At 35.3% G+C, this 24859-nt stretch overlaps 1 protein-coding gene across 2 annotated transcripts; it reads left to right on the top strand.

The window, feature by feature from the left end:
* The first annotated feature begins 434 nt into the window (after nt 1–434).
* On the top strand, nt 435–23913 carry LOC129803326 (terminal nucleotidyltransferase 4A-like). 2 transcript variants are annotated; one of them, XM_055849784.1, is made up of 6 exons: nt 435–787; nt 12686–12864; nt 12945–13532; nt 18040–18647; nt 19113–19440; nt 21944–23913. In XM_055849784.1, exons 1-6 carry the CDS (start codon nt 435–437, stop codon nt 22192–22194), a joined length of 2307 nt encoding a protein of 768 aa, XP_055705759.1. In that variant the 3' UTR covers nt 22195–23913. The 2 variants fall into 2 exon arrangements, with proteins under 2 accessions (XP_055705759.1, XP_055705758.1); XM_055849783.1 differs by having other exon boundaries at nt 21926–23913.
* Nucleotides 23914–24859: the final 946 nt, after the last annotated feature.

Raw genomic sequence — 24859 nt, 5'->3', positions numbered from 1 at the left:
TGAAGAGGACAGAAAAAAGCCCCAACACAGATACAAATTTCTTCGTGTTAATTGGTGATTTTTTTCTTGCTGTGGGAAAGAAAGAGAGGGCCATTTGGCAAAGTGTGCGTGAGAGAAGAGAGAGAGGAAGTGAGAGAACTTAACCTTTTTCGTGCTGTCAATTTTTTGGTGATGAAAATCTCGTGTTCAACACACTAAAAAGTCCCTCCATAGTGTCAATTTTGAGCCAATAAGGTGCTCAAAACGGAGGGCAGTGTGATTTGTGGACATCCAAGGAGCACAATCACTAGGCAGTGCAGAAACGTGGATGATTGGGCGTCAGGAGTGATATCCACGAGCTGATTGCGTGAATAAGAGCCCCATCTGTGCATCCCTTTCGGGCACCCAGTTGTGCCTATAGCGCTCTCTCCTTTCACTTAGTGCTGTGGTGTCAGATGGATCCAGCCGTGGCGTGGTTTCAGGAAGAGCAAGACGGACCAGCTAAGCGCATCTGGCAGCAAATCTGGGACACATTTTCCGAAATGGATGGCAATACGGCTGTGAGTACCTTAATTGAGAGGCAACAGTCTAAAGGGGAGACACCCCATGAGTCCAATGGGGGCGCCGGTGGGGGCGGTGGTACTCTCGAGCGTAACTACTATAATCCATCGAGGAGGAAAGCCGGTAGTACACTGGACAACAAAGCCAGTACCTACAATATGAACAAATTCCATGAGAGGCTCGTGGGAAAACACGGTGGATGCCCATGGCGCCCCCATAAGTTCATCTACGAACGAGGTGTAGCCGGGTGAGTGACCTCATTTTTTCTCATACAAAAAATAATAATAAAAAAAATAAATTCCGGTCAGTGACACACAGAGGCGACCTTGAGGGTATCTCAAGGTCGAGATTTCAGCTTTTGCCAAAATAGATAAATTGGATTAACAAATGAATCAAACCTTTAATTTAAATTGAGATTTACCCATTATTCCCATTATTCTTTGGCAATATTTCGGACATTTTCGTGAAGATTTTGACCTAAAATATTGACCTTGTCTTTACAATTAGCACAAAATTTATTATAACTGCACGATTTAAAAAAAAAAGTAAAAAGGAATGAACATATTTTGTTCTATAAACATAAATTTACATTATACCCAAGGCACAGTAACTATTCTTTTGTAAATATGTTTTAACCGTTGTGTACCGTTTTGTAGGTTTTGTATGTTTACAGTAGACTCCCAAATTCGGGCATTTGGGACCGAAATGTCAACTGAATTAGAGAGAAATTTCGGGCAGCAAATTGTTTGAAATGCAACGATTTTTTGTTCAACTGCATACTCATATTGAGTTTATATCCTCATTGCTATTATAAATTTTATGAAAACCTCTTAATAATGCAAAATCACATCAAAGCTAATTGCTTTATTTGAGCATATTTGCTTCATTTGATAATCATATTCGAACTTGAAAAAGGTTAACAAACTTTTCTTCGAATTTAACTTCCGCTCGAATTATAAAGTAGTTGGATCTTAAAAGAGCCGAATTAGCGAGAGCCTATCTACTGTATAACCGTTGCTGGGTAGATTTTGACAGATCGTCCCGCCATGAGATGAAGAATAAGGGCCTTGACAGACTTGGGGATTTACCGAGAGACGGCTTAGCGTAATTACATTATAAATAATGGTTAACCCTTTAAGGACGTTTGGGTCACCAGTGACCCAAAAATTAAATTTTTCCTACGGCCATCTAAAGTCATATTTCGCTCTAAAAAGGCGGAAAAACTTAATTTTTCTGATCCCCAATTTTAAACCCTCTCGTCCTTAAAGGGTTAACCTACATTTCCATCAATTTCCACTAAGTCGTCTATCGGATTATGTCGTAAGTGTAAGCTTAAGTCGTATTTTCGTCAGTTAAATCAGCATTTGTCGTAAATACCGTTTGACAACTTTTCGGTAGACGAAATTTTCAGTCCAGCTTTATTTTCCTTAAAATTAAGTCCCGAATATGCGATACTTTTGAGTCAAAATACTAAAATTGGCACTAATAAACTGTAAGTTAACTCGAGAAAATTTTTATAAAATTATTCGAAAGCCGAAATATTGAGATATATGTTAGAAGAAACACAATAAGATTATATCGTAACTTCCATCGTTTATAAAGCCGTAATTTCCAGTGTATGAAGATCTTGGAAGTTAGGACAATTTTCTAAAATGTATTATATCAATTTGAATTATTCTAGTAATAATAAGCGCCTTTATTTGACTAAATTAATCAATTAAACTCTTATCCCTGCCCCTAAAAGCTTTTATTGAATAAATTTTATGCGCTGTGTCGCTTGTTTTATTTTGAATTAATGACAGATGGGCAGGGATTTTTTATCACTTTTTTCTTACAAATATTGAATTAATTTGATTTAATATTGCATTATTCGCACAGTCTTTGGATAGTTGCAAAAGTTTGTGAACGTTTTATTGAGAAATATTACAATTTTGCTGCAAATTACAAGCCACGCAAACGAGCAAAAGAAGTTACGACAAAATGCTGATTAGAGACAATTTTGTAAGGAAATTTGTCGTAACTTCAGCAAAAATGGAAGTTACGACAAATTCTGATAAATTTTTATTAATTAAGGGCACTTACCATAAATTTTGTTTAAAATAATTTTTTTGAGCTTATAAAAGTATCTTTTGCTCAAGTGCGTTTAGTAAACAGAATTACGCAGATTCCAAACATGTATATATCTCAAAATCGCAAAAATGAAGTTACGGCAAATGCTGATTTAACTGACGATTTTTGTTATAGTGAGCGAGATGAATCCTATTCGAATGAGCCTACATCCCTTCTCAACATGTCAAAAACCTACCATGAAATTAAAGAAAACTTTTTCAGGAATTTTCGGAAAAGTTCACCTTAAAATGTATATTTTATGAATTTTTCCCTATTCTTAATAATCCATGGCTTAAATAAAATGTTTTATGAATTGATGTCCTAAGTGTGTAAAGGACCTTAGAGTATATTTAATATTCCTTCATCTCCTTTTATTTTGACGTTTCTATTCTTTCGCAATATTTTTTTAAACAAAAATACTATGAGGAGGGCTTTTTAGTGGGTTAAACAGAATCAAAAATATACACTAGGCGTTTTTGGATTTGATGTAGGGTAAACGTTTGCAGCTTCGTAATGTTGCAGCTTCATAAAAATCGATTTTTACTAAATGAGTCCAACCCATGATCATGACCATATATTCTCTTAGTTTGGCTAATACCTCAATTTCCTTAAAAAAGAATTGAGAGCCTAGGCATTTTTCCCCATTAAAAATAAAAAAATAAAAAAATGGGCATAAAACTCTGATTTTGTTGTGTCATTATTTTATGTATTGTTTCATATTTCAAGTCTCTTTTCGGGGAAAAACAAATTTTACAAGTTGTAGAGGGTTTATCAGGGTTGATATTTACGTAAAAATGTTTTTTCTAGAAGAGGGTTGTTACTATTAGCTTACATTACAGATTACTTACACTATTAGCTTGGCAGTTCGAGAAAATCTAAATTTGCAGCTTTGGAGAAGTATCAGTCAAAACTATTGACCACTGATTTTGGATATATATATATATATATATATATATATATATATATATATATCACTCTGTTTTGGGTTACACTGGGCAAGCCGCTCTGGAGTATTTGACTTATCGATGCATTCCTTATATGGGCTTCAGACCTAAGATTTAGCTATATGGCTTAATTATTCTATTTTTTTTATCAATTACGATTTTTTGGAAAAACTTAACTCAGGATTGGATTAATAAGGACAAATGACCTATTCGGCTCTCAAAAAACAATAAAAAATTGCTCGCAATTCAAGATTTTGAGACATTCTGGAATTGGGCTAAACCTCTAGTCTGAAGCCGGCCTTAGAATACTTCACAAAAATCATCAATATATTTACAAAAAAACTCGGAGAAAACAGATGCACTTTCACAGTAAAATGAGACTTTATCAGATGTTTTTGTTTTACCTGTCATATCAAACATTAAGCCTAAATCTGTTTATGGTAGGTGCGATTCTTTCATTGCCACTTCGGTGCATTTTTCGTATTTGTCCTAAGATTGCTTTTCTTTTCAAAGAAATTTCTCACATTTTTTTTTAATTTATCATTGATCTGTTTCAAAATCATTGATGTACAAAACATGTTCTATAAGACAGCTTGGAGGGCTTGGAGAGATTAGTGAAAATCCAAAGATTTCAACATGTGTAATTATGAGAGAATCACACCTAATTGACTGTCAGAACGCAGTGAAAAACAATGATCTTCCAAGTGTCACAAAAGCATCTCTTAGAAGAATTGGAAGTGATTTTAAAACGCATGATACCTCCTACAAACAATTTTAAAAAAAAAAAGTAGATGAATGTTCTACAGTAGAATCTGTCTCAATTGGGCATTTTGGGGCAAAATGTCATCCGGTTTATCGATAAATTTGGACGTCAAATCCTTTGTAAATTCTACAAAAAACGCTTAATTATAAAGAATCATGATAAGATAGGAAGAACTACAACAAATTTGAGCAAATTAGCTTCATAATTAAACGTGAAAATTGTCAACAAAATTTTTCGCCCGATTGAACGAGAGTCTACTGTATCTACTGATGTGAAAATTTTTGTATCCGGGTATAGTGTTTACTGTGAAAATAAGGCGTACGTAGGTGGACAAATTTTATACGTAGCTGACAAACCGGGGCAGGTTTGTAAAAATTGGCACTCAATTTTGTTTTTCCTGTAGAGGAAAATCCAACTTATTAAAGTTTTTTTTTGACATAAGTAATATAATAGATTTGGTTTTAGTTGCATTCGGTAAAAAATCTTGCAACTTGGACTTTATTTTCTGTACGAAGCTGCAAAGGTTTCCTCTACGGCTTTCTGGCACATGTTTTTTCCTCGAAAAAGTATTGCGAATGAAAGGATTAAGATAAAAAGCTCAAACTAAAACGACATAAAAGAATATTAAATACACTAAACTTTTAGTCGTGGTAATCATTCTATAAAACATTTTACTATTGTGTTAAGAGCATTCTAAAATGACGAAAATCTTTAAAATTTTACGTGCAAATCCTTCACTGAGAGAAATCCGAAAAAGTTAAAATAGCATTCCGGAAATGTTAATTTTACCTTGCAGTATTGATCCAAAATTGGTGTAAATATTATGCTTTTTAGGTGTATTAGGGGTTAAAGACACCCTTATTCATGTTAATTTTACCCTTAAAATTGTGTAAAATTAATATTAAAAATGTTGATATATTTTTACACCTAAAAAGTGTTAAAGTTCTGAGGAAAAAATGTTAATCGCACCCCCTTTTTCTCAGTGTTGAAAAGGATAAAAAGGATAAAAGACTTAACTTTAGATGGTAATAGGGATTTTTTTGGGTCAGCCACTAATAGTCCCGAAAGGGTTAAAGGCCAATGATCCTTCACTTATAATTACAAACGATATTCCTCAAAATTTCATGAAATCATCTTCGTTTTTGTCGTTTTTAATGGTGCTTTAAAAAAAGTGAAAAATTTCAACACTTTAAAATTAAAGATCGATTAAAGATTCATTGATTAAAGATTTATCTTCTTTGTCGTTTGATTAAAACACTCACTTTACATGCCTTGCTTTTCCCTAATACGGGCTTCAGACCTGATACTTAGCCATATGGCTTAGCTGCTCTAATTTTTCAACAATCAAAATTTTGAGTAAAAATTTAACTTAGGATTGGATTATTAACAACAAATTACCTATTAGGTTCTCAAAAGCAATAAAATTAATTTCTATTTAGGATTTTGAGACCTTAAAGAATTGGGCTAAACTTCTAGTCTGAAGACCGCTTAAGACCATTAACTTTGGAAGCTGCTATCATAAAAAAAATTATGAAAAGCAAGAGAGGAAAAAAAAATGAGGAAATTGACATTAAAGTATCATTGTTCTCCTTATACATTCCACTGCCAATCAATGTGATTTTCTCTAGTGTTGCAGAATTTCCTTTGTACTTTTCCTCTCAAAATGGTAATAACAACATTGGTGCATGAGTAATATAATTTTCTATCTCGCTACTCTTTGCTCAGGAAAATGACTTAAATTTGCGATAAAGGTTGCTCACGAGGGACAGTTTTGAATAAATTAATTTAACAGTAAATGGTACGAAAGAAAGAAAAAAGAATTTTATGTCTTTTTTTTCTCTATTTCATTTGCAATTTTGTGCCTGAAGTTAAATAGAGGGATGAGTGAGATGTGAAGATTAAATTGAGATGTTTTTTTTTGTATAATTCACAATTATCTCAATTAAAACCAAGAGTAGAAAATAATAAATCAACATGATATGAAGAACAGAAATTGATGTGAACAAATAGAGAGATTGCAATTAAAAATCATATATTTCAATTTTCTATTTCTCTTCACTTTTTTTTTGCATATTTTCTCTGATTGGTGAATCATTAAAAGTAAGCAATAACATTCCAATTGAGACAAATTTTTAAACTTATATTACAAGGCTTTCCAATAAAATAGAAAAGTGCTCTATGCATAGATTTGTGTTAAAATTTACTAATTATTTTCTTTCCATCACCTTCTACGTTACACACTTCTTTCGCATGACCTCGACATTAAAATATATCGGTTTTTATTGAAGGAAGGAAGCAAAAAAAAAAAGAGGTGAACTAGAGGCAAAAAAAGGTGGAAATGGCAGAGAAAAAGAGCACCAGAACAATTATAGGAGAAGAGCTAAAATGTTGTGTGAAATATTGACATGAAAATGAATATATTTCTTCTTTATGAAATAAACTCCAAATTGCCAGAACATACACCACAAACTAATTACACATCATTTTTTTCTTGCCTGATGTTGCGCAATTTTGTGCAACCTGCCTTCTGGGAGAGAGACAGAGAGGTCTCAGAAGCAAAAAAAAGCAGAATTATTGTGTGCCTTCCTCTACTGAAAAGTTTTTTTTTTTTTGGTTAGTCAAAAGTTTGTGATAATGAATTTCCTACATTCATTTCTCGCTTCTGCCTGCACGCACTCAAAAGTCAATGTTTAATCGCAAATTTGTTGCTTCAAAGTGGGAGCAGTGAAATGATTTAAAAGATCTTGGATGGCAAATATTCTCATGGGGTATGCAATAGAGTGACTGATGAAAAGCAACAAGTTGGTACTCCTCAACTTGTTGGTGATAGGTATCACAGGTTTCCCTGGAATTCGATTATCTGCCTCGGTGCGAAAAATTTAAAATTGCCTCGATTGATACTTGAAGTGAAGTCAGATATTCAAAAAATAAATAACAGAACATTGAGCTAGTCTTGAAGTCTTTATTAAATTCAAAATGGTTTCAAAATAAAGTAAGGGAGGATGGGGCAGTTTCACGCAGGTAACTTTTAATCAGGACTCATTTGCTAAATGAAAATGAATTACATTCACAATAACTAGGGTAAAGGAACTATTTAATGCCATGCCCCATTTAATGCCACCCCAAATAAATTTATATATTGGGGAGACCGGGGAGGTTTGGGACAGGGGTAGTATGGGACGAGGGGATTTTTTCATTAATTATTGAAATAAATGGGATTTAACCACTACTCAATCAAAGGCAACAATAAGATGTATATTGACTAAAAGAATGGATATCCTCAGTTCTATTGCTTAAATTCTATAAACATTTTTTAAAAAATTGTATATTTTGACGTCTCAGTTTACCTCTTTATATTTTATATTAGCTATATAATCAAATCTAGCAGTGTAATCTGGGAACATATTTTTATAAAAGTTTCCGTGATCATACACTCTTGTTTTTTACATAAAGGTTTTAAATACCAAAACTACACGCGGGGATGTTTGGGACACCTGAACGGGGATGACTAGGACGTTGATTTTTGACAATATTGTAAGTGGCGCGCAAATTTTTACTGTCAAAATGGAGAGTAATTCCCAATTTCTACTGAAAATCTCCCTCTTATGCAAACATTAGTAGTTCAGCAGTTGCCTACAGAGACAATTAAACCATCAATGTCTTGGGAATCACTAAGTTCTTCTCCTGAGGATACCTTTGTTCATTCCCGTTAAAAACTATTTACTCGAAAATTTCTCGAGCAGTATCCTTTATAATTCTCACAAGTTCCTCAGAAAAGGCAAGACAAGAGCTCATGTAGAAAAACAGGGAAAAACGATTACTATGCAGTTGTCGTAAAATCAAACAGGAATCCGCCAATGAGTTCAAAACTAAACAAGAAAAAGAATCTAAATCTAATCTAAAAAGTCAAAAGAATATACTCGCCTGAGGAATTTGATGATGATGATGATTCCAATATTTACAATAAAAAATCAAAAAATCTAGAATAGCAAATAAAAAGAAAATACATTAAATAAGTGATTGTCAAAAAATGACCCTATTGTACAAATAAAATTGATTATTAATTTCTCAGTATGAAATAAAAGATTAAACATATTTATTTCTGTTAGAAATATTTTTAAATTGGTATTTAAAATGAATTAACATGCTCCAATAATGCAAATTATGCGAGAAAAAAACGCGTCCCATACTGCCCCAAATCGGGGAGGTTTCGCACAAAGCGTCAAGTTAAATGTTTTATCTTCTCCTAGAGAATTTAGCTGTTTTCCAATATTCTCTCAAAGTCAAAACAAGAAAAAGTGTCCCAAAACTCCCCGGTCTCCCCTATTATGATTTTGGGGGTAGGGAAAAACTTTTCATTCCCTCGCAACCACCCTCAATTAACTCACGAATGAAGGAACGGCAAGACGCAAGATGAGCTCCTAGATCTAGGAAAAACATTAGAGTTCGTCTTGTAGACTTTTATTTAACTGCATTACTATATTTTACTTTAATTCTCGGATGTCGGCTGGGCCAATTTAGATAGGGGAGACCGGGGTACGTTTATCCAGAAAATGTGGCTTTTTTTCGCGCATGATTTGTAAAAAAAATGATAAGGTTTGTCTAATATTTTTATGTTTCATAAGTAGCATTAGGATATTGGCTATATGAAACAGTGCAGTTCAAAGCACTAAAATCCTTGACTTTTTCTAGAGAGGGTAACGAAAAAAGTATGACATATTAGCTATACGTGTCCTGGCCTAAGTAGATATAGCCATTTTTGGGGTACTAATTGCTACCAGTTTTCCAGACGAAATTTTAAACAGGAGATACTAAATATTGTTTCGCTTGATACACTGAAGCCCACTGATGTTAAATATGTCATTTAATGCTAAAGAAAAGGACTTTGATCTATTTTTTATGGAATTCTTGTAAATGTGGCAAAATTGATGCAAACATCCTGAAAAGATCTATTTCACAAATTGCTCATCCAAATGACAATATTGCTTGGAATATCAATAGTACTTTTTCATCTAACAATTATCCATGTATTAGTGAAAAATCATCAATAGTTTTATCCCGCCACGGAAGAGTGGCTACATCTGCCCTGGCTGTTTCAGTGTTTATCATCTTATATAAAAAAAAGTAGATAATTATTATCTAAGTGAAAAATATCTCTTAATTAACTTTTTTGAACCAGAAACAAAGTAAAACTATGAGATTTTGACTAACAACTTAGAAAAGTAAATGCTGGACCAAAAACTATAACATCAACATTACAATTTTATACCGATTTTATAAAAATGCTTCTAAATTGTAGGGTAATAGGATCAGACTTATAAATATTTCTGGGAATGTGGGGATGTGTTCCTACTTTCTTTAAGAAATACTTTGCTATAAGGGCAACGAGAAAAATCCACTGTCTACTTGTACCCCTGGCTAATTGTACCCCTGTCTCCCCTAATGCTGATACAACATCCCTTAGAGAAACTAAACCTTGCAAGCGAATATTATACGCAAGCATCATCACTTTACCAATTATTTTTTGGGAAAAACGAATTTCTTCCAATTGGATTTATTCCTTGAATGTGAAATTTTTAGCACATTAAATGTTGTGATGAATATGAAAGTTGTTTGGAAGTCAAATGTAACAAATACTGCAGTTGATCAAACAATGAGTATATCTCAAATAACCGAATTTCGAATAGCGTTCAAGTATGTTTTTGTCAAATTGAACACATTTGCGGCACTACTTTTCCAAGTTACTTTTTCGTCGTTTTTTTTTTAATTATCGTATGCGTTTATTTGTAATGCCTATGGTATATGAACAATTTAAAGCGTAATCATACTTCGGTCTGCAGAAACAATAGCATGGATTTTTTTTAATGTTTTCTGGATTAATACTCATTGTGGACTTCGACTGCATAGCTTCATTTTAAGGTTTATAGATCACCTTGGAACTCAAATGACGAACCGAAACAATTTATTTTGACGGAGGAGATGCCTCTAGTGCTTTTATCATTATAATCCCTCTATTTCTTCACACCCCCCCCCCCCAATTTCCACCTTCCACCCCTTGGAGACCACATTTGTCAACAAATCTTCACGTTTCAGACGATTTCTGAGAAATGTCATCACGCTGTTTGTCCGTCTGTCCGTCCGGCTGTCGCCAGGTCTAGAGGCCAAACGGTTAGAGATAAAGACTTGGGACCTTCGGGGGACCTCCCTATAAGTCGACCCAAGGATCGTTAGCATGCCCCTCATTTTCCCCCCGCTCCTCCCCTTCCCCTCCAAAGCTATATTTTTTGGGATTGCTCAAAAACGAGTCGTGCGATTTTGTTTTTCATTTTTGGATATGTTTTAGAGATTTCCCAGGCGGACATTTCGTCCTTATACGAAAATCCCGTTGAATCATTCCTAATAACGGATTTTCAAGGTCAAAGGTTAAAAAGACACTAAAGAGCGCATTTATCAAGCAAATGGGGTCATGTTTGGGGTCGTTGGAAAGGTCTTGAAATTTGTTATAAAACTGAACCGGTTCCAATCGGTAATGAACCGGTTAATAACCGAAAAAAATTTTTTATCTGAAAATCAATCCTATTACTTTTAAAACTATTTTGGGGGATCTTTTGAGAGATTTATGAATCGGTTCAAATCGGTTGAGAACCGGTAAACGGTAAATTATACAAAAGTACTTTTGCGGTATAGCATCTAAGTCACGAGTTCGAGCATTTCGCAAAGCCTGGGACGTTTTGCCACCCCTTTTTTCTTATTTAATGTAAACTTATCATTGTTCTTTTAGTGGTATTTATTTAGGGTAGAGTCAGCCCTTTTGGCCATGTAAGCACTTTTGGCCACCTAAAGTAAAATCACATTGTAAGGCAATTATGAGTTCATTTAGAACAGGAACATGGGTATTATTTCGTGACCTCTAATCTAACGAATCAGAAAACGACATTTGATTTTGTATCGACTTGACTAATTCTAAGTTATTGAAAGAAATTCTCGACAAGGTAAACAATCACTAAAAAAAAACATGGGATTCTTAAGAAACTTGTTAATGTTAAGAGAAATTGTTTTGCATTATTTTATATTTTTGATGGAAATATTTTATGTTATTCAATGAAAGTCCATTTTTTAATTAACTAAATTTTATTGTGATATCATCCTTAATAAGATTTTCTAACAAATTAAATGAAAATTGGATGTAGCTAAAAGAGCTTACTTTTTTCGGCTGTGTAAGTACTTTTGGCCATTCATTTTCCCATAGACTTTACACGTGGCGCATCTCGCGGATTTCAGTAAAACCAGTCGTGACTTTTGACTGATTTTTACATCAAATAGAAAATATGTAAAAAGTCGTTTAAAATACTCTAATAATCACATAAAATTGGTCTTAAATAAGAATAGGCCTTGTGCTGTGTATTTGTGAAAGTATGCGAGAGCTATTTCTTCTGTTATTTTATTAAAATTCTATTAAAAACAAGTGGCCAAAAGTGCTTACAAAGTGGCCAAAAGTACTGAAACACGCATAGTTGCATAAAATGCATTTTTCACTGAAATATCCAAAAAATGTTGGGAATTCTCTTGGATTATTAGGAAGAAACGGCTTTAAGATATTTTGGTACAAAATTTCATTTTATTTAAATAAAGATTATAAAAATTACAAGCACATGAAACCTTAAAGTGGCCAAAAATACTTACTCCATCCTATCACATGTTTCGAAAGTTGAACTCTATTGGACTGGTTTGTGCTGTACCCCTCATATTTGTCAAAAGATTAAATAAATAAACTGTGCAATCATTTATAAATCAATATTAACGATATATTTTAAGAATGTGTTTTTAAATATTATGAAGACACTTGTATCAGCAACTGTGCTAACTGTAAATTGTTTATTTTTTTAAGAAGAAAAATGTTTTTATTTTATATAAAAATCCTCTTTACTGCCATTTTCTACCAGTAGCTTTCAGATAATTCGTTCACTCTTCGCTGAAAAGTGATTAAAGGGGAATCATAATAATTTTTATGGTTAATAACTAGACAAATATTTCTTCAAATTTATTTTAAAGTCTTTCTTCGCTCACCATTCAGGCGAAGGAAAAAAGAAGACAGAGGGAAATCCAAAGATATTTTGATGTGAAAGTATTTTCTTGCTTCAATCAGCAAATTTGTCCTTATCAGTTAATGTGAGTGAAGGGAATAAACACAGAAAATAGCTGAGTGGTTGAGAGAAATATTAAAAAAAAAAAGCTTCCTCATGGGTGTCACTGAAAAGAGTGTGAAAATTTCCTTGCAAAATATGAATGCAATTGAATTTTCCCTATTTGGATTCTCTTCCGTTTGCAGCCTCCATCAGGAAATTGAGCATTTCTTTTCACACATGATTCCCACAAACACCGAACATGCGCTCAGAGTTTGTGTTGTCTCCAAGATTGAATGTGTTGTGCTGAGCCTCTGGCCAACGGCACGTGTTGAGGTGTTTGGATCATTCCGGACGGGACTGTATTTGCCAACAAGTGATATTGGTTAGTTGCACGCATTTTTTTGGGATAAAAAGGAAGGAAAACTATAGAAAGGGCTATTTTTTTTAAAAACTTTTTTGCAGATCTCGTTGTAATTGGGCAGTGGGATAAATTGCCACTGAGAACACTGGAGACAGAATTGACAAATCGCCGTATAGCTGAACCGATGTCACTTCGTGTCTTGGATAAGGCATCAGTGCCAATTATAAAGTTAACAGATCGCGAGAGTCAAGTAAAAGTGGATATATCGTTCAATATGCAAAGTGGTGTTCAATCGGCCGAATTGATAAAGAGCTACAAACGCAAATATCCAGTACTGTCAAAACTTGTGCTTGTCCTCAAGCAATTCCTCCTGCAGCGTGATCTCAATGAAGTGTTCACAGGGGGTATATCGTCATACTCACTGATACTCATGTGCATCAGTTTCCTACAGCTCCATCCGCGTCAGAATATTCGGGAAAAGGCAAATTTGGGTGTTTTGCTGTTAGAATTTCTCGAGTTGTATGGACGAAAGTTCAATTATATGAAGACTGGGATTAGTATTAAGAATGGGGGCCGATATATTCCCAAAGAGGAACTGCAGAAGGAAATGGTAGATGGACATAGGCCCAGTTTACTCTGTATTGAAGATCCTCTGACAGCTGGTAATGACATTGGCCGATCTTCATATGGTAAGTTTTAAAAAGTAACAAATTTCTTACTATAAAATTATTATGCTTTTGTTTGATGTCTTTGAATGCCCTTGAATTTAATATTATTAAATATTTTGATAATATTTTGAAATAATTGCATCGCGCTTTGTGATTCGATAAATTTTTTATTGTTTTCTTTAAAGGCAGTTTCACAGTATTTCTTTTTGAACTATACACAGAGAGCAGTATATATTATCCCTCGATTTTTCACCCCCAAAATGAAGTCACGATTTTTGTCTTGTCGTGAGCTTTGGAGACCAAACGGTCAGAGATAGAGACTTGGGTTTTTCAGAGAACCCCCCTATAATTTGACACAAGGACCGTTGACATTACCTTGATTTTCTGCCCACTCATTCCCTACCCCTCCAAAACAATGATTTTATTAATGTTTTATGGGTTGTTTAGTCGAATATTTGAATAATTTTAATAACGGTTTTTCAAGGTCAAAGTTTTAGAAAGCTCTAAAAAGCGTATTTCTAAACCGAATGGGGTCATATTTCGACTATTGGAAAGGTCTTGGATTATCTATACAGTAAAAAAATGTGTAAAATTGTACTACTATAATAGTGCAAAATCGACCATTTTAGTTGTTTAATTTGAAAATGTGTAAAATTTTAACACTATAATAGTGTGAAATCGGATAAATTAATTATTTAATTGCGATCTGTGTAAAATTTCTCACTGTTATAATCATACAAATTTTTCAACAATGTTTCGTGATTTAAAACTGTTGAAAAAATTCTAAAAATTACCACTATTATAATATGATTACAGTTTTTCACATTATTATAGTGTGAAAAAATACACAACTTCATGGTATTTTTTGTCACATAATCAAAAATTAACACTATTATAGTTTGATCATAATGTTTAACACTATTACAGTGTGAAGCCTTGTGTATTTCAACCAAATTTGTTGAATTTCCAATTAAGACTTATACTTCAGTCGAGATGGTTTTCATTGGGCAAAAGTCATACAGAACATCAAATATTTATATGCATAATAAGTATATCGTGAAGATCCAAGCATCAGATATAATCATTTCGCTTTAGGGGGCATCTCGAGTACAAGAAAAACCAATAAAAATGTCTAAAAAGCAAAAAAAAATCAAAATCTTCGAAATAAAAAGAAAAAAGCCCAGATAAGCTTATAGTAGCTGAGATTCTTTACAGGTGACCTCGAAATGCGTGCAACTTGGGGTGCTTGCAACTCGGAATGCGTGAAAATTCGATTGTGAGTTGAATTTTGGGGGTAAAGAATCGCGTCGAGCCAATTTCATCCATTTCGACTGCCGAGAACAGTTTACTCGACGCGATTCTTTACCCCCAAAATTCAACTCACAATCGAATTTTCACGCATTCCGAGTTGCAAGCACCCCGAGTTGCACGCATTTCGAGGTCACCTGTAAAGAATCTCAGCTACCATAAGCTTATCTGGGCTTATCACTGGTCATTTTCTATTTTAAATAGTCTGAGTGGGGAACACCAACAAAAGAATAAAAGTTCATTGAAATCGGTTAATAAACATAAGTGATAGAGTCCGGTCCATATGGGTATAGTAAGGGTCGGGGTACAGTGGGTTGAGGTAGAGACGGATGGGACCCGTTATTAGAAAGATCGTGCTCTCAGATACAATATAGGCTAAAATTTCATCGAAATTCCTTTATAAATACAGAAAATGCAGTCCGATCAAGACATTTTCGATTATAGCTCGGGTCAGGGAACATCAAGGGAGGAGTGCGACCCACCGTTGGAAAGGCCTCGACCCCAGCTACAACATATTAAAATTTAAAGAAAAAGCATCGTCTAGTTTTCGAAATATTCGAAATCGATTAATCGAAAATCGATTTTTCGATTAATCGGACCTTCGATTAAATTGGATAAAATTGGGGTGTCACAAGGGTTGTAGTGATCCACGAGAGCTTTCCAAAACACCAAATTTTTTTGCATTCCGATGATTAGAACCGGAGATATGACCATTGAAAAATTCAATTTTTGACCCCCTCTAGCTCAGGTCAGGGGGGTCAGAAGGGGTGAAGTTTAGTATCGATTGAAAGCTCTTAGGCCCAGCTATAACATACTAAAATTTGAGATTGATCGATGCCATAGGGGCTAAGTTATCGAAAAAACAAAATTTGGGGGTGTTCCAAAATGGCGGCAGGGGGGTGGATTTGACATCATCAACTTCTAGCGGCCCAATGACTGTTAACCTTTGCAGAAAACCGCTTGTCGATATCTCTTTCCGTTCTCTCACCAGAAGTCGAAATGTAACGGACGGGACGGGACGGGACGTCCACGAAAATCGATTTTTGGCGCACATGATTTTCGTGATCTATGAGTGTCAAAACGTGTACAGTAGACTCTTCGATATCCGGCACTTCGATATCCGGGTGACAGCTGCCAAACACTGGCGGTTGATATATTCAAAATTATTTTCACTATCATGAAGTTTGTCCAGAGTGAATTAAAGTATTATTAACATTGTATCGAAGTTTTAATACATAATTGTGATAAAAAATGAAACATAAGCACACCATGAAGAAAATTCTCTTTTTCTTTGTCACACAGAAAATAAATTCACATTGCACAAAATAGAAAAACCGTTGATCATTCAAAAAACCTAAATGTCATTTTGTCCCCCAGTTAGCCGGATATCGAAGAGTCTACTGTACATCCAAAATTTGGGCCCGATCTGACGAGGTCGGATTTCAATTGTGACCACAAAAGCTGCGACTGTAAAGAATCTCAGCTAATTCAACAATAAACAGAATTCAACAATTTTTGAATTTACACATAAAAATTCAACAATTTTTAAATTCAACATCTTGTAATTCAACAATTTTAAATTAAAAACTTTTTCCAAATTTAACACTATAATAGTGGTGTGAAAAATTACACACTATAATAGTGTTAATTAATTTTTTTTACTGTGTAACAAGATTGCACCAGTTCCAATCGGTTATTAACCTACAATAAATTTTTATCATTTATTGATCATTTATTGATCGAAAATCAATTAGAATAACTGTACCAAATGTAACTTATGCCCTAGACACACCTACGACTAAAGTCCGGAGACGACGAAGCTCGTTCATAGCCAAGTCAGTCCCTGACACACTACAAACGAGATTTAGCATTCACTGGTACCCACAAAACATAGCTTTTGTGCGTTTTTATGCAGATATTTTTATTCCAATGGACGTGTACTTTATTTAAAATGAAACTATTTCTAAATTTATATCTCAGTTCACGTGCTATAATTATTGTTAATTAGAATTATTTATGAAGTAGAAGCTATCTCGCGACTTAAGACAATTTAGGCGATTCTAGTGAATAATTCTTGATGTTATACGTGAATTGTGAAGTAAATTTACAAGTACTTTTATGTTCAAACGATATTACCGCATTTCAGTAGAAATATCTGCATAAAAAATCACGAAATTAATGTTTTGCGAGTGGCAATAAAGGTTAAGCCTCGTTTGTAGTGTGTCAGAAACTGACTTGGACGTGAACGAGCTCCGTGGTGCAATTGGTAAGAGCGTTTGGCTCTTGGGAGCTGTGGTGACCCCCGGCTCGACTGTCAGAGTTGTGAGTTCTAGTCCCGCCCGGTGCAAATGATTGAAGCATCTGAAGGTACCAGGGGCCCATCAAGCCTAATAAAAAGTGAAGTTTTTTTTTCACTTTTTCTTGTAAAAATTTTGCATACATTGCACCGCGACTTAAACAAATTTGCTTGTAGTTCTTGTATTATTTCGGCGGGCAGTATGAAATATGTATTTTTAGATAGAATTTAGTGCACGATTTCGAAATATATCAGACTGATAAGTCAATTCTCTTTAGGAAAAAACTTACCATTAGTCTTCAGTGCCTCTATGCAAAAAAACGTATTTTAAAATGAAATGTCGAGAGACCCCTGTAAGTAACGCTGTTCTGTGTAATAATAAAAGCGGAAAGCACTTGGTTCACCTTAACGGCCGTTAATTTTTTTTTATAGCATTTAGTTAGGAAGAAGATTTATAGACTAGAAGATTTGTTTGACTTTGCAATTTTCTTCGTAGCGAAAATCGTAAATAATAATGATAAATATCATGCAAATTATGAGTTTGAAATGAAAAGAAAAAAACAATCACCTTTTAACCATGCAATAAAAGGTATTTTCCATTTAGCTGTGTTATCAAAACAAGAACGTATTTTTTTGATAAGGTGTTTTACTCAAATTACATTCAATGTCATAATATTTATCTGCCACCCAAAAAAATAAAAATAAAGATATCTGTCTTGAGGTCAAGAGCACTGTAGACCAATGTTGAGTCATTGCCTTCCCAATTAATGCACTCTTGCGTGTTTTTTCTCTTCATAAATTTTCCTTCGTAGGTTTTTTTTTTTGGGGGGACTTTAAATGCAAGAAGCGTGACAAATTGAGTGATTTTTGATGTCTGGGAAAATTTGCACAAAAATATCGCTTTATTTTAAATTGTGCTTTTAGGTGCTCTTCAGGTGAAACAGGCCTTTGAATATGCCTACATTGTTCTGGCACAGGCTGTCTCACCGCTCAACACTGAACTCAATGATTGCTCACGGAATAGCATCCTGGGCAGGATAATACGGGTGACGGATGAAGTAGTGGACTATCGGGATTGGGTGTTGAAGACCTTTGAGACACGTCTAATTGTGTCTCAGCCATCGTCACCGTCGTTGCAGCAGCAACAGCAGAATTTGGCTAGGAGAAGAGGAAGTACCTCTAGCCTGGATACATCGGAAGAGAGTATGGATAGCGATGGTGATTCCAATTCAGCCTCACGCGATGTTTCACCAACTTCCACCACTCATACGACCACTGATGGCAATTTTCATCATATTCCGGTGCCGCATCAACAGCAGTATCTGGTGCAGCAGCCAGTGGTGCAGACTTCCACAAATCCTGCCACCATTGTCCTTGAGGATGCCCTTGAGGCAACATCGGCGAATCTCATTGCGAGACAACAAATTATCGTACCTGCCCCATATCATCCGCATGTCCATCAGCATCCTCAGATGCATTCTCAAAGGACGACACAGCAGCAGACGCAATCCACCCAAAACAATGGGATTATTGTAAGTCACTTTTAATTATTTTTTACCTGTTCTTAATTTATTTCCTAAGTTTTCGAAATTAAAATGATAGCGTTGAAGAGAAACAACTTTTTCTAAGGGAAAATATTGATTTATAAAGTCAGTGAAAAGTTTCTTCTGCCTTTTTTCAATTAGAAGCTAGTCACCGACACTAAGACGGCGGTGGACGCTAAAATGATTTTCTTTCAAAATTCATTCTTTTTAATCATTTTTTATATGTTTCAAAACAAATTTGAAAATAAAATGAAAAAAAGAGATATTGAGAGGATTCGGTTGTGTTTGTATTATTAAAAGTGCAAAAAAAAGATCAACAAATAAAGACTTTTGAAGAACCTGCCTAAAGAAGAAGAAGAAGAAGAAGAAGAAGAAGAAGAAAATTGTGAATGTGCAAAGGAATTGAATATATTAAAGTGCTTCGTTCGACTAACGCTTTTTTGCGCGATGCAGATGGAGGAGATGCTGAATGTGAGGAGCAGTGTATCGCCCAATCAGCCAAGTATGCCAGTTGTGCTGCCGGTGACGATGGTGCAACCAGTGACGTATCCACAGCAACACTTTCAGCAGCAACTTCACTACATTAACAGTCGGCTGTCGGCGGGAGGTCGAGGAGGAGAGATGTCGTCGCAGCAGCAGGGTCAGGGCCAGCCACAGGGGCAGATGCAGATTTCGGTTGGCAATGCTACCAGTGGCCGACAGGTCTCGAAGCCGCGTCGCAACAGCATCCTTACGCGAGCTGTCGCCGAAGCGGCTGCTTCAACGTCCATGGCCAAGACTGGTGAGTGTTGTAACTGACTGATCCTTGATCGACAATGACCAAGAACAAAATCCCGAAACTCCATGCAAAATTCTGTATGATTTACTTTTATCCGGATTAAAGAGTTTTTATTTCCACCGAAAATCACATTAGATGACTTTTCTTCCACCGACTTTTTAGTGTTTTTTTTATATTAAGGGGATCTGGGGTTACATTGAGAGATGACATTTTTTCGGGGTACAAGTTAAAATCCTGAAGCCCAAAATCCCGAAAGGGGCAAAATGTCTACGGGGCCAAACTCCCCGAAAGGCTAAAATCCTGAAAGGGCCAATTTCCGAAACCAAAAACCTGAAGGACCTGAACGCCAAAATCCCGAACTTTTTGGGATGGGGTTTAATCCCGGGACAAAACATTAAATAAAACGGAACCCCGGGATTCCTAAACTCCTACATATTGCGGACATGAAATCCGTGGATCCCGCCTGAAATTTTCGGATTTCCAGGATATTTAAGGTTCCGTGCTTTTTAAAATCTCAAGATTGTCAGGTTACCTAAATTCCTAAATATTTGGTACCTGAAATCCCAGGATATCGCCTGAGATTTTAGGGATTCCAGGATTTTCCAGGTTCCAGGTGTTTTGGGATCTCAGGATTTTCAGGATCCCGAAATTCCTAAATATAGCGGACCTGAAATCCCAGGATCCTGCCTGAGATTTTCGGATTTCCAGGATTTTCAAGGTCCCGTGTTATTTGAGATCCCTAGATTTTCTAGCTACCGAAATTTCTAAATATTGTTTACCCTAAATCCTGGGATCCTGTTTGAAGTTTTCAGGGTCCCAAAATTCCTAAATATGGCAGACCCGAAATCTCAGGATCCCGCCTGAAATTTTCGGATTTCCAGGATATTTAAGGTTCCGTGCTTTTTAAAATCTCAAGATTGTCAGGTTACCTAAATTCCTAAATATTTGGGACCAGAAATTGCAGGATTTCGCCTGAGTTTTTCGAGATTCCAGGATTTTCCAGGTTCTAGGTGTTTTGGGATCTCAGGATCCCGAAGTTCCTAAATATTGCGGACCAGAAATCTCAGGATCCCGAATGAGATTTTCGTATTTACAGGATATTCAAAGTCCCGTGTTTTTTTTTTCAAGATCCCAAGATTTCCGGGATCCCGAAATTCCTAAATATTTAGGACCTGAAATCCCAGAATCTCGCGTGATATTTTCGGTATCCCAGGATTTTTGAGATTCCAGGTGTTTTTAGATCTCAGGATTTTCAGGATCCTGAAATTCCTAAATATAGCGGACCTGAAATCTCAGGATCCCGAAGGAGATTTTCGGATTTCCAGGATTTTTAAGTTCCCGTGTTATTTGAGATCCCGAGATTTTCCAGCTACCGAAATTTCTAAATATTGTTTACCCTAAATCCTGGAATCCTGTCTGCAGTTTTCAGGGTCCCAAAATTCCTAAATATTGCGGACCAGAAATCTCAGGACCCCCCCTTGAGATTTTCAGATTTCCAGGATACTCAAGGTCCCGTGTTTTTTTTTTCAAGATCCCAAGATATCCGGGATCCCAAAATTCCTAAATATTTAGGACCTGAAATCCCAGGACTCGCCTAAGTTTTTCGGGATTCCAGGATTTTCGGGGTTCCAGGTGTTTTGGGATCTCAGGATCCCGAAATTCCTAAATATAGCGGACCCAAAATCTCAGGATCCCGAATGAGATTTTCGGATTTACAGGATATTCAAAGTCCTGTGTTTTTTTTAAGAATCCCAAGATTTCTGGGATCCTGAAATTCCTAAATATTTAGGACCTGAAAACCCAGGAGCTCTCCTGAGATTTTCGGGATTCCAGGTGTTTGGGGATCTCAGGATTTTCAGAATCCCGAAATTCCTAAATGTGGCAGACCCGAAATCTCAGGATCTCGCCTGGTATTTACGGTATCCTAGGATATTCAAGGTCCCGCGTTTTTTTCAAGATCCCAAGATTTCCGAAATCCCGAAATTCCTAAATATAGCGGACCTGAAATCCCAGGATCCTGCCTGAGATTTTCGGATTTCCAGGATTTTCAAGGTCCCATGTTTTTTGAGATCCCGAGATTTTCGAGATACCGAAATTTCTAAATATTGCGTACCTTAAATCCTGGGATCCTGTCTGAAGTTTTCAGGATCCCAGGATTTTCGAGGTTCCGGATATTTTGGCATTCTAGAATTTTCAGGGTCTCGAAATTTCTAAATATTGCAAACCCGGAATCGCAGGATTTCGCCTGATATTTTTGGATTTTCAGGATATCAGGTTTTTTGAGATTCCGAGATTTTCGGGATTACAAAATTTCAAATGTTGCAAACCTCAAATCCTAGGATCCCGCCTGAAATTTTCGAGGTACCAGGAGTTTTGGTATCCCGGGATTTTCGTTTTTTTTTTCTATCAAAAACAACAAAATTTTACAAGTTTTTTGCGAAAGACTTCATTTCAAATTTGCTCAGAAAAATTCAGTGATCTTTAAAAGGATTCGAATTTGTTGCAGTCGAGAACGACTCTTCGTCGAGCGGTGGGACGTATGGCGATAAATCCGGTGGCAGTAGCAATGGGAGCCAGAAGGACATCCACCACCAGACGCAGATGATGCACCACAAAGGTGGAACGGTTCAACGGAAAAATCCTAAGCGAAAGAAGATGCCGGGCGAGAAGAAGAATGAACGTGGCTGTAGCAGTAGTGCCAGCAGCAGCAGCAGTAGCCATCAGAGTGCCAAGGAGTCACCAATTGTGAGCCGATGATGGAGATCGCAACACGACGGTGAGCAGAGAAGGGAAAAGAAGGCCGACCATGAGTATGATTTGATGATGAAGTGGCCCGGAGATAAGCACTATGTGGGAATTGTCTGATGCATGGACCAATCCTCGACTAAAATATCTCCACTTTTTCTGTTTTTGCTGTCGTGCTTGCGATTACCGGAAGTATCAATTTTTTTTTCTTGTTAACTTTAAAAATACTGCTGCCTTTTTTTCTCCTTGAAAAAAGAAAAAAGAAAAGAAAAGGAAAAACGGAGCAATATTATTGGCACAAATGGCTGAGATGAAGATGCAGGTATGTGAAATCTTCTTTAAAACTAATATAATTGATAATTTTGGAGGGGGAGGGGGAGAAGAAATGTGAAAAAAAGAAAACCCAATTACCATTGGAAATGAATTGATGGAAGAAAAAGGCTTACGATGTAAGGACTCCTACTTTTTTTTATTTGGGACAAGCTTAAGGACTTAGTAATACCACTGATTGTAAATGGGAAAAGTTTCCTTTTTTTTCTTCAGATGCAATCGAGTTGTGTGTAAAAGTTAGAATTAATTCATAACTTATTGATATAACTGTGTTCTTAGGAGATAAAAAAAAAACAAAAAATGAGAATGAAAAGTCAGATTGAACAAAGAGACGAGGGAATTATTGTGAAGAGTTTAAAAGAAACGCACGAAAGGGAATAATGTAAAGTTTCGTATTAGAATTATCTTTTTTTTAATAGCTATAGAAATCGTATTTACCAATATTTTATCACAAATACTTGAAGCTTCCACCATAATTCATCAAAAAAACAAAAAGAAAAACTTACAATTCACCAAGACATTTTTCTCAAAGAATTTTTCAAATAGTGCGCCATAGAATCTTATTTTTATTTGCATAATTTTTAAGGATATAATATTTCTTATTAAAAAAAAATCATTTTTTTATTTTTTACGGGTTCTTACTGAAAAGAAAATCAATTAGAGAAAGATTTTAAAGTGGAGCATGTCTTGCAAAAATAAAAGAGAAATGCAAACTATAGAAAGCAAAATAAAAAAAAAGAACAAGACAATGAAAGCAAAACAATCATTTAATCAATAAGGTAACAGAGTTATAGAATGTTTAAGGAAAAGCCAGAATTTGATGAAGGAAAACAAAAACTGATTTAATAATTTTTTTTAGAGATATCCGGGAATCGTGAGATTTTAATTTATCCGCTAAGTGTTGCATAATTTTCTATTTAGATGGGAAAAAAATAATTTTTTTTCTGTACTAAGACTCCAATATGAATTTAGCTATTTTTTTTTGCTGTAAGTGTTTCTAAAACAAAGTTTTTTTTTCTTTTAAAATATCATGAGTCATGTGGGAAATTCTATTGAAAGACGTGTTGATTAAATATCAAAAGTATCAAAAGTAAAAGTTCTAAAAAAACAAAAAAATGAAGAATGAAAACGCTAAGCAAATAAATTTAAAAATGAGAAATACAAAAAAAACATTTTAAAAAGATATACTGCAAGGATATAATTAAAAAAAAACATAGAGTACAGATGAAAGTAATAAAATAATCATTAGATAGTAATAAAACGAAAGATAGAAGTTAATTTTAGAGATGAAATGTAATATTCAAGTCATTTTTCAGTACAAAGAAATATTTATTGTAAAAAAAAGGATTGAAAAAAAGTGTAAATAAAGAGTCGGAAAACGGCAGTATTGCCAAAAGAAAAGTCTTTTAAAAAGGATGGCTAAGCGTCCCAGGCTTTGCAAAATGCTCGAAGTCGTAACTTTTACAGACTTCCTGAAAAACACATTCGCGCATCATTTACCGTTTACTTGTTCATAATCGATTTGAAATGATAAATCACTCAAAAGATCGCCCAAAACGGATTAGAACCCGTTCAGACTTGTCAGGAATTCCAAGACCTCTCCAACGAACCCAAACATGATACCTTTCGATTGAGAAATACACCATCGAGAGCCTTTTTAAACTTTGACCTTGAGAAATCGTTATTATAGAAATGATGCAACGGGATTTTTGTATAGGACGTAATGCCCGAAAAAATCGCACGGCTTAATATTCCATAGAAGAACTATAGGTAGGCCTTCCCGCAAGAGGAGTTCGGACCATCCATTATTATTTTTCCTTATACAGAAATGGAGTTGTCAATCCCTTGCCCCGTGGAATCAAGTGCCGTGAAGCTCACTGGATGCAATACCTTTAACGCCAGAAAAATTTCTAGTGATCTAAAGGGGATTCGTACATGGTCACTGACGACGCAGCATCTAGAGTCCAGAGTCCGTCCACTGTTAAAAATGAAAGGATCACCGAAGATCCTCTGGAAGTATCCCTCTTTTGACACTTATTTTGTAACAAATCCACTTTATTACTTTTTAATTTACATGCGCTCTTGGCGAGCGCCAAGCCAGAACAGCCAACTATTGGAGGGGCGATCCTACTTTTATTTCTACGATCGCCCCAATTATTCTTATTTTGTAATATAAATATGTGTTTCACTACAATTTAACTCCAAACGAATAAAAACAATGAAAAGGTCATCTTTGGTGTTCACTCAGATAAGAGTAACATGATATGAGTAATAAGTTTGCGATAAAACACAATCTATCGTGATAAATGTGCATATAAAATTTCAAGAGAGACATTAGTGATCCTTT

The sequence above is a fragment of the Phlebotomus papatasi genome, chromosome 2 (assembly GCF_024763615.1).
Source record: "Phlebotomus papatasi isolate M1 chromosome 2, Ppap_2.1, whole genome shotgun sequence".
Classification (NCBI taxonomy): domain Eukaryota; kingdom Metazoa; phylum Arthropoda; class Insecta; order Diptera; family Psychodidae; genus Phlebotomus; species Phlebotomus papatasi.
This window is presented reverse-complemented; position numbering and strand designations above follow the sequence as displayed.

What these genes read in the sequence shown, in the direction of transcription:
- LOC129803326 (XM_055849783.1), top strand. Translation starts at nt 435, where the DNA reads ATGGATCCAGCCGTGGCGTGGTTTCAGGAAGAGCAAGACGGACCAGCT. An exon ending in TACGAACGAGGTGTAGCCGG is followed by an intron (nt 788 to 12,685) that starts GTGAGTGACCTC and finishes TTCCGTTTGCAG; the next exon opens with CCTCCATCAGGAAATTGAGC. An exon ending in CCCAAAACAATGGGATTATT is followed by an intron (nt 18,648 to 19,112) that starts GTAAGTCACTTT and finishes TGCGCGATGCAG; the next exon opens with ATGGAGGAGATGCTGAATGT.